Raw genomic sequence first — 17,193 nt, forward strand, 5'->3', positions numbered from 1 at the left:
ACCATGTGCTTGGTCACAAACCCCACTACAGCTGGAGATAGACACGTTAGAGAGTTGCATGACACCAAACTGTGTGGACTTCTAGATTATTATTTTTTTTAAGTGCTTTCCTAAGTGCTTTCCTCTGCAGCCCTACAAGAATCTGTAAAATCAGGCAGAGACACAAATACACTGTACTGCAATTTCTGCCCCTTCTCACCCTGTGACAAACCCTGTGAGACTGGCACGTCCCATGCGGCTTTGTGGTATGTGTTGGTCGGTCCATGCAGTGAGGATGATTTGTAGTCTGATCAGTGAAATCTTTTATAACGCAGAAGGAAGCAGATGCCAATTTTGTGCTGATAACATTGAATTGCTTTTCAGTCGATGAGCTTTTTCTGGTTGTCTCCAAGTTTTAGATTTTTCTTTCTCACACTTCGCTCTTTAGCAACACACTAAGGACTTGAAGAGAGGTTTTATTATTTTTGTGTAGCTTCAAGGTAGAAAATCCCCATGAGGAGGTTCAGTTGATTATATACAAAAACAGAAAATGAGATCTTCAAAACCCAGAAAAATCCCTGGTGAGGGGGAAGAATGCTCAAAACTGTTTATGCGCTACCCTTGTCTCTGTCAGTAGCATGACAGATTTGTGTTTTCTGCACTGAAAAAGCAGCAGAACATAGGTGCCACCATGATCAAATTACCCCAGCCTGGTGACCCATATCACGACCGGGATTAGACAGATGCACTTGAATGACTTTGTTCCTCCCTGATGTCCTTCAGTGTTTGCTTTGTGTCAAACTGCACTGGATTATTCTACCTTCTAGCAACACTAAAATGTAAATAAAATTAAGCACAGAAACATAAGTTGGATGTGCCCCCCAGCCACACCAGAGGCAGGATATTCAGCGTGGGATAATTAAGCCCTGGGGAACTAAGTTGTCCCTCGTAGGCTACGAAAATGAGAGCTGGGATATTTCACAATAGTGATGGATTTGAGGTTTCTTTTTTCTCTGTTTTGGTTTGTGTGTAGTGTGTTGTTAGGGGCTTTCTGTTTGTTTGAAGGCAAATTTTAGCACACTCCTCTGCTGGGGTACAGAAGTATTCAGGACATGCTTCTGGACTTCCACTTTATTCTGCTTTGTCATTTTCTGTTGGCGTAGCACAGTACCCATCTGGCACAACACTGCGCTTTGTGCTATGAATCTGAACGCTGAACGTGCAGAAGACAATAACAGTCTTAGGACTGTTTTTCATTGTAACGCTTTTTTATATTGTGTCTGGCTTGAGGGGGAAAGAAAGCAGCCATCGCCAGTCTTGTGTCTCCCTTTTTTCATTCAGAAATGAAATGTAATAAATGAAAGTGTTTTTCATAAAGAGCACATATACCACCAAGTGCATTGTGCTTCCCTAAATCAAAAGGAAATATTTGAAACTAAACTTGTCTGTTCTTGTAAATTGCTGTTGTCTACCTTCTCTTTGGCATTTGAAAGCCATTTTGAAACCAAAGGAACTCTTCAAGCAATATATTCAAAGCTATTTCATGTTAATCTACTGACACTGTGTTTGAAACCCTTCGATGTGTATTTGAATGAACTAGATTATGGCCAGCATATGTAAGTCAGAAATGACAGGGCAGTATGTAAAGATAGTGTATCGCTTTCCTTCCCCCTTCATTTACCCTGGACCGTCATCTGAGCCAGGCACAAGGCTAAGACTCTTTCCTGCCTCTGTCCCAGGCATCCCTGTACAAACCAGAGCAAATCAGCGAAGGCTGGCTCCTCCCGTGCTTACCTGTGCTGACCAACTCCTTACTCTGCAAATAGTCAATTAGGCAAATTAGGGACTAAGTGTGTTTCCATCTGAATTAAGACTGTGTAAACACAAACACAACTGAAAGAGCTGGTTAAAAGTATTTCTTAACATGCATGTTGCAACAGGGATGGGGGTGATTAGGTGTGTACATTTTATATCTTGTCATTTCTGTATCTGAATGAAAACAGGAGAATCAGCCCCAGTACATCTGAAATGTACAGAGCAGAAACCAAAGGGCTGAATGCAAAGGTATCTTAAAGATTTCCTTTGATCTCCTACATGATCTTCCATTTTGGATGCTTCACTAAAATGCATTTTCTGCTTAGATGAACACTTTCCTGCCTCTCAGAGCCCCTCACAGGCTTTCAGTAGCGTTTTGCCCTCGCAGTCAGGGGACCTCAATTTTCCCTGAGGCACAGTGTGGACCAGAGGTGCTCACCTTCCTTTACTGAGGAGAAATAAATCTCTGCCAGGACTCAGCAGACTCCATTTCCACACACCTCAGAACAGGGCTGGCTCCTTTTCTGGTCAATCCCCTTGGGACACCCACGACAGCCAGCAGAGCAGCAGAAACTCCGAGTCCTCATCTTCTCCTGGTGTCACTTGCTGTGGTTCTTAGGAGGCACGTCTAGCAGTGCTACTCCTCCCACCCCGTGCACTATTGGCGTGCTGCTGTTGTGGCTGAGCTCAGGACCACCCTTCAATGACTTGTCCCGTGTCACACCAGCAGGCACTGCAGAGTAGAAATGGTGCAGCACTCTTGAGGAGCTCGTTCAAGACCTTTAATAATTCCCATCCTCCTTCTACCAATTGATATATCCTATGCAGTGAGTGGAGCTAATGGACTATCCCGCATTGGACAAAGAGTTGTCCCAAAGTCTCAGTCCCTTTTCTGTCATACTTAGTTGTGGAAGTTACGATAGCACAGACGGACGTTTAGGTAATGCAGAATAAATAGAAGATGGAGTTGAATCCTTAAGGAAGAAAAGAATATTTTCATTTACAGGTTAATAGTTATAGTAGCTCTGAGAAAATAAATTAGACATTCAGATCTTCGCCTGCCATACAGAGCTAGATTTATTCCTAAATGGAATGTTTTCAAAATTTTCAGTGGCATTTCAACTGTTCATTAAAGTGTACTGTAGAATATAGTGACGATTTATTGCACATCTATAAAAGCAGTAGTAATCATTATAAATGCAAACCTTCAGCTGTTTCTTTGTCTATGCTTTAAATCCTTTATCTTTTTCTTTTTTTTTTTTATCCCATCGCTACATCTACTGAAACAGTGATTGTAGCAATCAGTAAGCAAGGAGCTACCTCCTCCAACAGCTGCCAATATCCCAGTCTGTTTTATACAACAGATGGGAGGTATGCACAGGCTAAGATAAGGGTCCACCTGTAAAATACGGTTCTAGATATGTGCCAAACTGGCCAGTCATATCGTCAGGAACAAAACTAGTCAGAGAAAGAAGGCAGCTGTGCTGACCACCCACATCTGAAACAACAGGGAAACATTTACTCTCATGGATGGATGCCCTTGTTTCAAGCTGCGTTGGGAAAACATTGTTATGCAACACTTGCATACAGAAAACTAATTTCTATACCTTTTGTGGTAGCTTTCCATGACACTTGGAGCATCTGATCTGATCTGTACTCTGGCTGCCACAGCAAAATCTTGCTGTTATGGGTACCTGCATCTTGTCATGTTGGTTCCAATCTTTAAAGGGCACCTGCCTCAGCACTTGCAAATTTCTGTCTGGCAATATCTGCAGGCTGAGTTTGGTGATGTGCTGCGGTCGTCTTGTGAGCTCAGCTCATCAGTGAACAGCGACAGCCCCAGGTGACGTATTTGAGTAACTGGCAGCTAATCAAGCATATTTGAATTCTGCATGTCACATTGGCAGCAAAATGTTCACAACATAGTCATAAAATACATTTGGAATTCATTTAAGAAATGCATTTCAGGCAATGCTCGTCAGTTTACAGATCTGCAGAGTGGTGAAGTAGCTCACATGCATCTGAAAACTGTCTGTTGAATTATTCATTCTATTTTATCTTTTTTGATTTTTTATTTCTTTATTTTTTTGCCAAATAACAGACACGATATTTTTTTTCCACAAGTTCCATGGTTAGTGTTAGTTAGCAAAATGTTGTAGCTAACTGCTAGTAATGGCCACTTTTTTGTCCTTTTCTCTTCCTTTTTTTGAGTTCAGAACACCACTAATTATGATGTCTAAAAAGCTTTCTGCTTTTGTACATGGAATCAAATGGCATAAGGAGTCAAAGTGTATGAATATGGCTGCTGTGAGTATTGCACCCTATGCACAGTGAAAATGGCAAGCAAAGGCTTTACCTTCATCTTGTGACAGGAATATTGAGCAATTAGCACAAGTTTACGTATTTTTACTAGGCAGGCAATTAGCAGCCAGAGAATACCGTGTTGTAAAGATGACCTAGATTTAATATGGTTTTGTACCATTCAGAAACAGACCCAGTTTCTGAACTACTTAGGTGTGGGATTACACAATGGAATTGTCCTCCTAAAATACATTGACAATTACCAAAATTGTGCATGCCACTGGGAAATTGCTCATACTAATTACTATCGTTAGCTACTTGAATACAAAATATCTGCAAATGTTTGAGGAATTAGACACAAAATGGTTTCTCTTCTTCCAGGTCAGCTGTGTACACATTTCTAAAGACTAGGGGACCAAGATTAAGCCTGTAATTAGGTTACAGATTTTTCTTTCATATACCTGCAAATATCCATGTGAGATTCACATTTTAAAACGGAAAATTTATTTAATGTTTTAATTTGTATAATTTGCAATACTTGGAGAATATTAAAGATATTCCAATAAAAATATTGAAGAATCACCCTTTCAATACTTTATCCATTGATTAATTGTTTATGAAGAAATATCTCCCAAGCAAATTGTATTTCGTAAGAGCTGTGACATGGATCACTTTTTGTGACTCACATCCTTATAGGATGCCTCAGCTTGTGAAGACAGCACTTAGCTGGCATTTTCAGAGGATAAAACGTCTGGCAGGTGGAGGGTTGTAGCTGCACATTATAACCTTTGCTAGTTGACTCTAAGCACGTATGGCAGGAGCACTGCAGTTTGTGCACATTACCTGTGGCAGGTTTTTTTGTTTGTTTCTGAATGCTTGTGCATCTTGTCTGTCACTGGTATTGGAAATATCACTTCAGAGATATAGTTGTGGTTTTTAAAATTCTAATTTGACATCAAGTCACGTAAAGCTACTTCCCTAGCCTACATTTTCTCAACTTTCAGCTTATGCCAAGAATAAAATAAAATTTAAAGCATATCAAACCTCACCAGGTGTCCCAAGTTCTTGGAATGATTTCCCAGGTTAAGATCTACTATGAGTACATTGTGCACGATCTGCCTACTCTATTTGCCCATACACCCTTGAAAGCTCCATAAGCAGCAGCCCCGTTACATGGGTACATACGTGGGCATCAGAGTCACAGAACCAGCAGGTCTGATCAGCACCAGATTTTCTCAGAGGAAGAACCCTTTAGAGGAATAGAGCCCCTACAGTTCCTCCAAACTGCATTTCAAGAAGTTCAGCTGATGTGTTTAGGATCATCAACTCCCATCTTATTATTGGGAGTCTCCTTTCTTCACCCCACTCCTGGTGAGGCCATTTAGATTTGATGAAATATCTCTTTTTTTTTTGTTTCTTTTTTCCTCTTTTCTCAAACTTCCCAGGATATCCAGTGAACACTCCCCAAAGCTTCAGATCCGGAGCCACAGTTACCTGAGGGCAGTGAGCGAAGTCTCCATCAACAGGAGCCTGGACAGCCTGGACCCCGCAGGGCTGCTGACGTCCCCCAAGTTCCGCTCCCGCAATGAGAGCTACATGAGAGCCATGAGCACCATCAGTCAGGTGGGTGACATTCACCTGCAGAGGCCCAGAGAGCAGCCACCCTGCTGGACGGCTGCGGAGGCTGGGACCTTGCAATAGAATAAGCCTGATTTTACTTTCTGTGGGATCAGGCTGTCACACGCCACATATTTTCAAGACGTTTTTAAGAAAAGGGAATGTTTTCACACAATCTTGGTTTTGAGAAGGTAACATTTGATAATGCCATAACCTGCCCTTTGCAAATGGATGAGTGGCACAACATGCACTCCATTGAAGGAGCAGTCTAATTTTTTATTTTTCTTTTCCAAAAGCAGGTGCTCATCAACAGTGTCTTTAAACAGGGTTCTCTTAAGGATCTTGTGCTTAGTGAAATTAATTTTTTTGGAACACCTCCAAAAAAAAACCAAACCCACAGTGATATGCTGAGTGAGATGCTAAAGGAAAATTAGGTCTGTAGTATTTTGTATTTCACAGTTTTATTAGTATTTTATTCTAAATTTTAAAGCTTTCTTTATGCTATTGTACACATTCTTACCCTGGTACACCTCTGAACTTTTCACCCATATAACACAAATGCCACAGCGTGTGTATTACATGCAAAGGCATTATTACCCAGAAATTCTGTAAGATCTCTTCATGCTCATTCTAAACTAGAAAAAAAAAAATAACAGCTGCTGTAACACATTCGGTTTATCACAAAATAACCCTGTCATTGTGTACAATGTACTTGTATGGTTGAATTGGTCAGGGACAGATTTAAAAGAAATGCAGAATTGCCAGCACTCCACAGGGCAGTGGGCCAGTAGTTCATTTGCTAAATCCTGTAGCTCCTTGGTATGATTTTTGGCTTGTTTGCTTTAGTGGATCATTTGGATAAATCACTTGGATAAAAGAGTTTTCTTACACTAGTCCGGTAGTGCATCAGGGCAGGATTTGTGGTACCAGATACTGGCCCCTTATTATTGGCATGTCAAGCCATTGCAATGTCAAAAAAGGTGCCAGACATCATTGATGCCAGGACTTCAGCTATGGCTATAATAAACAAATGTGCCATTCAAAATGGAGCTGTAGTTTGAATTTCTGCAGTATTCTGCATTTGGGCAATGCAACCGCAAAGGATTCACTTGTATATTTTATAGCGAGGCACTTTGCAGAGGGGATGGGCTGATGTTCTAGAAAGAGGGTCAGGATGTATCTACCAGTAAACAGCACTGAAATTCAGATCTCAGAGGCAACTATATGAACATTAGATTAGGTTACTTATTTAGTTGGACACCTATATACAAAGCTGTCTGCCAAAGAGTGAGTGTTATTTGCCAATATGAAGTTGTTGGTTTTTTTTTTTAAAAAAAAAAAAAAGTCCCCTCCACTCAAATTAAAAAGTACCAAAAATATCCTTTAATTGTTCCAAGGCAGGCTAATGAGTTAGATTAGGTTACTTATTTAGTTGGACACCTATATACAAAGCTGTCTGCCAAAGAGTGAGTGTTATTTGCCAATATGAAGTTGTTGGTTTTTTTTTTTAAAAAAAAAAAAAACACATTAATTCTGAGGTATTTCCTTTGAGCTATTCTCTACAATTGTGGGATTGTTCTTTATAATGTACTATTCACTACTGTTCCATGTTCTTTTAAGCTGTTTCCCTTTGAACAAATATGTTATACTCTTTGAGATTTCCCTTGTCATTTATGCGTATAACTCCTCTGCACAATGTTTTCCGTGGTAAAATTTATCCTAGAAAAGAATTTCTAATGTTTTTTTCCACCACCCTAACACAGTCTTATCTTCTCTTGCAATCTTGTCCTTTTGCACACCTGAAAACAAAATCCTCAAGTGATGGTTTCCATGGGCATGTTTCCTACAGTGGTAATTATTGTGCTTTAATGCCAAGCTCAGGGCTCTATTCTCAGTTTAGAAACATGAGCATCCGTTACTAATTAAGCCGAGGTAAATGGTTTCCAGGTTTGCAAGACCTGCAGCAAGGCAACATGTTTCTGAATAGTCCTAACCTCCATGAGTGCAAGCCTTTGTCACCACCTAGTGTCTGCTCCACAAAGGGTCTAAGGTTTCCCTTGCACCTCTCGCTGTCAGCCGAAAGATTCAGCCCAGAGGTGTAGTTACACAAACATTTTTTCCCTGCAGCAAAGCTGGCTCCCTTATCAGCCTCCCCTTCCCAACTGTTTCTTACCACTTCTACCCCGGAGCTTCCCCACCCCTCAGGTTTATCACTGTGATTGCCCGTGGACTGCACTGATTGCGTACCAGAGTTAAGATGACCTTTCTGGTTTTTTTCTCACCCCCTGAAGAAAGGGTGATTTTTGTTTTCCAATTTCACTGAATTTTTAGAGTTGGAAGGGACCATAGAGATCATCTAGTCCAACCCCCCTGCTAAAGCAGGACCACCCGGAGCTTGTCGGAGCATGTTACTCAGGACTGCATCCAGGTGGGTCTTGAAAATCTCCAAAGAAGGGGACTCCACGACCTCCCTGGGCAGCCTGTTCCAGGGCTCCGTCACCCTCACCGTGAAAAAGTTCTTCCTCATATTCAAGTGGAACCCTTTATGTTCCAACTCGTGCCAATTGCCCCTTGTCCTCTCACTGGCAACTACTGAAAAGAGTCTGGTTCCCTCCTCCCTCAGCCCACCCTTGAGATACTTGTAAGTATTAATAAGGTCTCCCCTCAGCCTTCTCTTCTCCAGACTAAAGAGTCCCAGCTCTTTCAGCCTCTCAATGTAATGGTCATAATGGTCATAATGGCCAGACGTTCAACCTCTGCTGTGGACCTAGGGTGAGATAAACAAGACACTGCTATGAGGAATCCCAGCTTCCCACCAGCCTTGACGGGAATCAAGAGCCTAAACTCTGGTGAATCTCTGCCTAACGCCTCTGTCTCCCCTTTTTGTACATTTTTTTTTCCCCCTAACAATTGTTGCTTTGTAAAATGGGGTGGTTTTATGTGCTATTCACCTGTTCTTCAGGGTGTGAAGGGATCTTCTAACAGATGTTGGCCATGGTGCCACTGTAGCTTGTGAGCATTTGTACTGGGTAGGCTGGTGTTTGGGTGTCATGCTGAACCCACCTGGTCTTTGCCTGCAGGTGAGTGAGATGGAGGTGAACGGCCAGTTTGAATCTGTCTGCGAGTCAGTGTTCAGTGAACTGGAGTCTCAGGCAGTGGAGGCACTGGATCTGCCCATGCCAGGCTGCTTCCGCATGAGAAGCCACAGCTACGTCAGAGCCATTGAGAAGGGCTGCTCCCAGGACGATGAGTGCATATCGCTGCGGTCCTCATCTCCCCCACGGACAACCACCACAGTGAGGACCATCCAGAGCAGTACTGGTGAGTAACAAAAAGGGAAATCCGGGGGCAGAGGGATGTGTGGGTGTGTGTGTGGAAAGGGAAGGTACCTTACTGTGCAGCTCCATCAGATCAATGATGAGCTTTTTTATGTCAGACACCAAGGCCAGTCTGGGTTTCACCAGGGAGCTGGACCAGCTAAAACTATGCACAGATCAAAGCTGATGCAGTTGTGGTGTCTTCTCCATCCAAGCTAATTTATTCTGGGCTAAAAGCACATAGAAGGGAAGTCCAAGGTCATGTCTCCTCTCGCTCTCCCCAAAAGAGCTAGTCAGCAGCTCTGCTGGCTCTTACCAGCAGAGGAAGGTGCCTCTGTTGAGTTTTTCTACAAAGATGAGATGATCTTTATCGTTCCTAAAAGTTACAAGTTATTGGATGTGTTGTTTATTGGCTTGGAGAGACTGCCACAGCTCTCTAGGCTATATCTCAGAGGTGGGAATGAAGACAGGAAGAAGAAGTCTGCAGGTCAAAACATGCATGTTCACATCCTGCTGTTGTTCCTTCTGCAGTTCAAACTATTCAAGCCTTGCAAGAGAAAGAGGTTTCAATCTAAATACGAGACTTAACAAACCTTCATTTTAATGTTTTATTCATTTTAATGTTACTTTTCTTTTGGAAGCACCCATGAAGAATTTCAGATGCTGTCACTGAAATTAGTGCTTAAGGGGAAGAAAAAGCTAGTCAGAAACCAAAATCAAAATCTGCCTCTCTCATTCAGAAAAGCAAGAGGCAGAAACCACTATGTGTGTGTGCTCTTCCCTGTGGGGGGATGAGAGACACCCTCTTTCTTTTGACTTCTCTGCATCTGTTCCACTGCTTTACACAAGCTTCATTTCCTATTCATGTACTATTCATATTCATGACTAATATTGACTATTATAAGTATTTCACTGTTCCTACTATCTCTTTTCCCAGTTCTTTAAGTTCGGTTTTCTAAACTTTTGCCTTTTTGTATGTTATCTCACAGGTGCAGTTGTTTATACCTTGTAAGTTCCTTATCTCTCACTCCAATGTTTTTAAAGCCCTTTGTCAATTGGTTTATGTCATCAAAGGACATTTTCAATCCTTTTACCAAAAATGTTCAGCTTAATTCAAGATTTTTCTAAAAGGAACCAGTTTAACTACTGTTGGTAATATATTGGCAGTACATCACAAACATCAAAGCATTTTTAGCAAATGCTGCAGACCAGTTCTCATCTAAATCACTAACTCTTAAGAAATAGCATTCATGGGACAACATTTTTGCTATAAAAGTAGTCTTATGCACACACAGGGTTTGCATCACACCACAAAGACAGGATTTGTGTAAGGCACGTGTTACTTCACTGTACGGTATTAGCTTGTGTTAAATGTATTCTGAGGCAAAAGCTGAAGGATGGAATTTTTCAGGGTTTTTTTGGTATTCATTTGCATTTATTAGATCATCTTGAGTATCCCAGAGTGGTTTTTCAGTTATTTGAGAATAGCTTTGTTAACACTTTTCCCTTATAAAAATAACTGTAATCAATAATCCAGAAGATAATAACTTTTATTTTATTATTATTATCTTTATTATTTTTTTTCTCTCATTTAGAAATATGATGCCTGTGTTTGGGGATGATGATGTATAGATAGAGAAGGTTGGCTATATGTATCGGCCAAAAACACTGGAAAACGTGAAAGAGGAAAATCCTTATTGTAAAACTGCCTCTTGTTTATGCTCCTTTTCCGTAGTACAACCACAGAGGCCTGGTCTCTTCTCTGGGTAGCTGGCTTTATTAAAAAATCATATAAACAAAGCTATGTTATTGAAAAATGTAACCCAGTGGGTCTGTCTTGGGTTACTTCTTCTGTAGTCATCCCCTTTACATGCAGAGAGAAGAATGATTTGCAGCCCTCTCTTTGGACATCCATAGAATCATTTAAAGACTGCTGTAGGTATCCATTTTCTGCCGTAGGAATTTTACTGAGCTATCTTTCTCATTTTTTAATTCCTGGGCTCCCAAGGGCCCATCCCTTGCACTGGTAGCATTTCAGACAACTTGTCTCTTTTACTACCTGGCTTACATACCACTATCCATTTAATGGGGATTAGAGGTTAATTAATTCCATCCAAAAGCATCTATATTGACTACCTTGCTGTTGCTTGCGGCTGGTTGACAGAAGAAAAATAACATGAAAGGTATTGTTGAGGGTGTCTATTAATATCTCCTTCAATAAAATGGGAAATGGCACAACAGCTAGGCAGATGTGAAGAAAGGAGAACAATTATCTCCACTGAGGTGATGTTTCAAATGCTTTTGTGGAGACATAAGGGCAGTTATCATCTAAACTACATATTTAACATCCCCAAATGAGAGAGCTGTTCTTCGGCTCCAAAAACACCTCTGCCTGTTCAACCAAACAAGGTTCCCTTCATCAACATTAGCAATTCCCTCAGGGACGTGTCTTTTCATTCACTAATGCACAAAGCTGTGATCATACACTAGTACTGGGAATTTCTTTGACTGCTGGAAGCCCAGGAAAATGCCAATTTGATGATAATGGAAAAGACGAGAGATGCATGTCCACTGCATTCAAAATTATTCCTCCAGAGAAATGACCCACAGCTTTCCAGAGTGTCCGGATAAAAATATTAAGCAAGCACGATGGAAAAAACCACACTTACCTTTGCCTGTTAGCCTATGTCATGGTGGCTGCAGCCTCAGGTTTTAGTTGAAGGTTTAGGTCTGAAATTAGGAATACATCTCTGCTGGTGTAGCTGTTCAGTTCCTGAGGATGTGCCCAAACTATAAATCCAGTGCTAATGTGCTAGATGTGACAGAGAGTTCAGTGGGGTGACTACCCCACTGGTGGCCTCTGCAGCCTGCGCTGGTCTTAGTGCTATCACGGCAATGCCGCGGGGTCGCTGCATCGGGCTGAAACTGAGCCCGAGTGTGAAAATGGGACTGTGGGCACAAAGCTGTGTCATCAACGGGATGGAATATTATACTGTGAGTGGGGAAAAAAATCCAGACCTCACCAAAGTGAGGTTTCTGCATGTATCTGGAGGTAAGGACTTTGTTCATGAGGCCGTCTTGCACATGAAATGAGTTTTATCCTTGTTTTCAAATGAGGGATTTTGAAATGAAAAGAGAAAATATGATCTTACCACTCTGTATGGAAATAGGGATATTTGGGAAACAATTAGCACGTCACAACTTCATCATGCCTTGAAAGCTAAGCAGTTGAAAAAGCCCATTCACCCTTGTGTTTGGTGGCTCAGCATCGCTCGGACCCACAGAAGCAACTGCAGCCTGTGCCGGGGCCCGTCCCTGGGAGGGGGGCTGTGAAGGACGGGAGCTACAGCAGCTCTGAAGTGCCAGCATATGTTATACACCATAGCCTGCACTGAAAATTACCACCCATATCATTTGGTCTCTTCAGAGGAATTTAATGAGGTGTGAATTATCACATAATTTGATCCCAGGTTATTTGCAGATGCAACCGTTGTAGCTGAAACTCTCCAGCCAACAGATTCAGTCACTAAATAGGTAGCCTTTTAACAATTTTAAAAGTCTATAAATCATTTCAATGAGCTCAAAGAATACAGCCGTTAAGAAGCAAAAGGCATTTTAAAGCGTTCTAAATAACATCTTTCGCCCAGATTTCTTGTCTCTGTGTTTCTAAGCCATGCCTGTGCAGCCGTGCGTGTTCCTTTGCTGCAAACAAATCTTATGACATTGCGAGGGCTCAGGCATTAGCACATGTGAATGCAAATATATAATTGCCATTGGACATGTTTAATTTGAAAATGATGCCTCTGTAATGGAGCTGGAGCAGTAACATCAGCAAAAGCTCTGCACTAGATTGCAATAAGTATTTTCTAAATATCTAACTTCTGTACAGTCAGGTAAACAGGAATATCAAAGTTATCTGCAGCAATGCCATCTGGTGATTATCAGTAATATTACACTTCTGCTTAAAAGCAAAACAAACACAAATCCCAAGGAAATCATGCTGTGTAGCCAGCTGGTTAGAGAAAGACTGAGAGTTATCACAGTATATGCTAATTACGGTGCTTCAGCTGAGCAAGCTGTTTTCCTTCCATTCATTGGAACATCTGACCAAAAGAGGTCAGGTATTTTGTGGCAAATCTCTAAGGGGCTGCCTAGCCAATAAAAAAAAAAAAAAAAAAAAAAAACGAGAATGGATCAGGTGTGAAGTGATAAAACTTTCCACTTCTTTGACCTTGTAAACCTCACATCGTAACGCATGACACAGCGGGAAGGTTTCCTCGAAGGTCTGCGCATCCTCCTATTTCCTTTACTGGCTTTCAACCTAGTTTTTCCCATTAATTGCTGTTCATTTATTGAACGGAAAGCATACATTTTTAATTTTGTTAGTTGAAATGTTGGCCGGTGGCAAAACCTGGTACTTGGAATTGGTCCAGTTGAGGCACGTGAATCAGCAGTTACTGGTTTAGAGGGTTTTGCAATTTTTTCACTTTCTCTCTGAGAGAGAAAGATAAAAGGCTCCATCTAGTGGGCAAGAACTTTTTAGTTAGTTAGGGAAAACAAAAAGCGAGGTTTTTCCCTTCATTTTAGGCGTGAAGAAACACTGCTTCAGCTTTCGTTTCATTAAGCTGCCGTGTTGTTCGTAATTCTTGCCTTCTCCAGAGCCATCATTTCACGCGCAAAGCTGAAACGTTAAGAATTCTTCTGACAGTCTTGAGCAAGAAGCAATAAATGACACTGAGGGGGTTTCTATAGGGGAGGAGTTGATCCATAAAAAAAAAAAAAAAAAAAAAAAAATTCAAATGACTTTAAAAATAGACTTGTGCCCAGCAGAATTCAAAAATAAAATAAAATCCTGTGGAGAAGGAAGCTGTAACTGATTGTATGCCAGCTGTGTCCAAGCTCTTTTGGACTTCTCAGAACTGTCTGTCCTTTCAGAAAGGACTGTTCTGTTCAAAAAGAAGCATGGAATTAGGCTTTCAAATTTGCTTTCCAGTTGAAGTTAAGATTGTTTTCTGGATCTGTTCCAAAATTAAGATATTTCAACAGAAAGTCGGAAGAAATATAACTAAGTTAAGGCCTTCATGCAGATGTTGAACCTTAAAATAGATTTGAAGAGTGTAGAAAACTGTTCGACAAAGGATTTACATGGTTCATTTCCTCTGTTTCCTTGAGTAATCCTGAAATGCAGTCTGCCTTTGGATCCGCTACCAAATTGCTTAAACCAGCACTTAAAAATGTTTTCCTTCACTAATGAGGAGCTGACCTTGGAGAGAATACTGTTTCCAATTGCAGAGGCATCTGACTGTAGCTGGAGCAAGTTTCATCTTGTCTATCCCACCAGGCAGCTTTTTGAATGTTAAGCTACACATCACACAAAAAGCCCCCCATGTTTATGAAGCCAGTGGAAGTTTTTAATGAGAAAAACTCAGAATAGAGCTCTTGCTGGAACATTTTTAACTGACTTAAAGCGTGATGCAAAACACTCATGGAAATTGCTCTGATAACAAGTGCCTGAGAAGGGGCAGAACTGAGCCGTGAGAAAGAATCAGCCATGGAAATGATACCCAAACATTTAGCAGATTGTACCACGTCAGTTTACGTGTGGTGTATTTTTGTGCCGGTTGAGAAGAGGAACTGAAATAAGTTTGATAAATTCCGTTTTACCTTTTGGATGTAAAGTCTGTATGTCTTGAAGGCACGTGGAACCTTGTGGACTGAAAGGCAGGGATTACTGGAATAATTACACAGGCCCCTACTTTAAGAATACTTCGTAGTTACAGTTACGCAATTTAAGTAATGTCAGGTGGTGGAATGTATTACACCATTTTTTTTGCCATTCTCCCTGGTTCTGCCCCTTTTCTCTGTGTGATTATGAATGTTGAATTTAAACTGTTTTGTCCTATCCTGGACACTGCCCAGATCTGGAGAGAGACAACCTGTGGCATTCACCTTGAAGCTTGGTGATTTTGGTTTCTTTATGACAAGTCCACTTTCCCTCACAGCACTTCAGGAAAGTGCTCATTCCTTGCAATTTCAGGTAAGGCTCAAGGTGACTTGCTGATCATAAGGGCACAGCAAAACCTGAAAAATTTCTAACAGAAAGAATGAGAGAAGGGCTTTGTAGGGTATGGCCTATTTATTTTTCCACCTCTGAAAACGTAAAGCTTAGAGGAGTGAAAAATGATCCCCAAAGTTATAAATGTGTTTCAAATGCAGGAAATTAAGGACTTGTAATACCCTTTGGTAATCAGTCTTTGATTAGTATTCTTACTCCTCATTTGCTTCATATGCTTCTAAACTTTTGGGCTAAGGTAGTGAGGTAAGAATATGAGAAAGATCTTAATAATTCAAACCTGTGACCTTACAATGTCTTGAAGGAATGTGTTGACTGACTTTGTGAACATTTCCAGAAGCACAGAAAAACTATGCTGTCTTCTTCAGATAGCACTTGTGTGGTTGACTTCTCCAGCTGTCTAAACGACTTGGATATCTCCAAGGCTGAAAATGGGCACATCACATTCCATCCTCAATGGACGGAGTCCATCCCAACTCATCCTGTCAATGTCCATGTATGCCTCATGCTGGGGAATGCCACATTGGATGCAGACCCCAGATGTGGTCTCACCAGCACTACACCTCCCTCAAACTGCCAGCTGTGCTTTGGCAAAGACTGCCTGGCACGCAGTCAGCCGTCCTCAGCACAAGGGTACACAGCTTACTGCTGCTCAGCCTGCTGCTCTGCAGGGCCCTGCGGGCCTCTTCTGGTGCTAGGAACAGGATGACCACCTGACAGATAGATTTGATAGTCTCAAATGAAACAGGGAAAAACATGATTTTTCAGGAGAAGGAGATCTTTAACAGAAATCTGTACCGTTCTATGAAAAGGACTTTTAGGGAGATTTGTTTATCTACTGGTAGCACAAATAAAGAGAATGCAGTAATTAGTCACATAAAATGGACTGTTTCATTATCTGTTAGTCACTTCTTAATTTCTTTACGGAGAAGAAAAATTGTATGAAAACCCTCTGCATATGTCTATATGAAATGTGCCAAAATGTTTTCTGCTGTTAATTCATTTCCTTTGATTATACGGCACAAACTAAAGTGATAATCATTTCAGGTGATCAGATTTATATAGTTCTCTCTAAAGAAGTACAGATCATGTTTGAATTTGAGCTATGCTCTTGCTTCAGACTATATACGTGTGTTATCAAATGCACTGCTTTGCAGAGATTGTTGGAGGAGTGCCCAGAGCCCTGGTTAGATGGAAAACTCCCGGTGTAGTAATGCAGTGGGACAACCCTGGCCCCACAGTTGTGTACCCCACTCCTGCCATTGTGCATGTACTTTGTGTAAGTACCCCTGATGGAGCCTGCAGCCATGCTTGTCTGCATATATTAAAGCACCAGGATGTCCAGTGCCTAGCTGAGACAAAATGCCACTTGATTTACTGTAACAAATATACAGGAGGGTAGTACAAGCAAAACACTAATTTAAGGTTGCTGTGTTGACTGAGCACTGCATGCCTCAAGTCTCATTAGCTGAGAATTAACTGTTTTCTAAGCCTATAAACAAACATGAAACCTCAGTGATTTTACCACAGTCCAAGCAGCTGTGGCTAAATCAATCGTCTCTTCTGCTCATTGCCACAAAGCAAGTCTACCCTGTGCCATCAAGCTTGGGCTGGCTGACAGGTCTACCTCACGTAGAAGCAGCAGTCTAGCTTAGGTCTGGTGTCCTAACAGTGAGCTCAGGTGCAGGGCCAGGCTGATTTGACTTCAACATCTCTGACTTGGCAGATTTGGGCATCTGTGGTTTTGGGGACAAAGTTTTCTGACTTGCTAGCAGGAGTAGGAACCAACCCCCTCTGAGATATGCCTGGGATTACATTACAAGGAAGCAGGGTCCTCAGAGCTGTGCTGGCTTAATCACAAATTACTGAGTAGAATGTGCAGCAGAATATAAAATAAACCCACAGTCTGTTTCCACTTACATATTGTTCGAGGACAGTACAACCTTTCTCCAAAATTTTGGTTTCAGGGACTGGTCATTGGTCTAAAAAAACAGAACTCTGAGCATTAAGGATGCATTATCCCTTATCTGAGATGCCAGTAACAAATGCAGGACAAATAATTCAATTTTCAGTTTATGGAGAAATACAACA

At 41.3% G+C, this 17,193-nt stretch overlaps 1 protein-coding gene across 6 annotated transcripts in view; it reads left to right on the plus strand.

The window, feature by feature from the left end:
* DLGAP1 (discs, large (Drosophila) homolog-associated protein 1) overlaps positions 1-17,193 on the plus strand; it is a 504,110-nt gene that overhangs the window by 401,499 nt on the left and 85,418 nt on the right. For all 6 annotated transcript variants that reach the window (XM_014938662.1, XM_014938666.1, XM_014938663.1 and 3 more), the window contains 2 exons: positions 5,541-5,718; positions 8,793-9,033. In XM_014938662.1, the coding sequence (XP_014794148.1) occupies positions 5,541-5,718; positions 8,793-9,033 (419 nt within the window). The remainder of the gene's footprint in view (positions 1-5,540; positions 5,719-8,792; positions 9,034-17,193) is intronic.

This window comes from Calidris pugnax, unplaced genomic scaffold, assembly GCF_001431845.1.
Source record: "Calidris pugnax isolate Ruff unplaced genomic scaffold, ASM143184v1 scaffold13, whole genome shotgun sequence".
Lineage (NCBI taxonomy): Eukaryota > Metazoa > Chordata > Aves > Charadriiformes > Scolopacidae > Calidris > Calidris pugnax.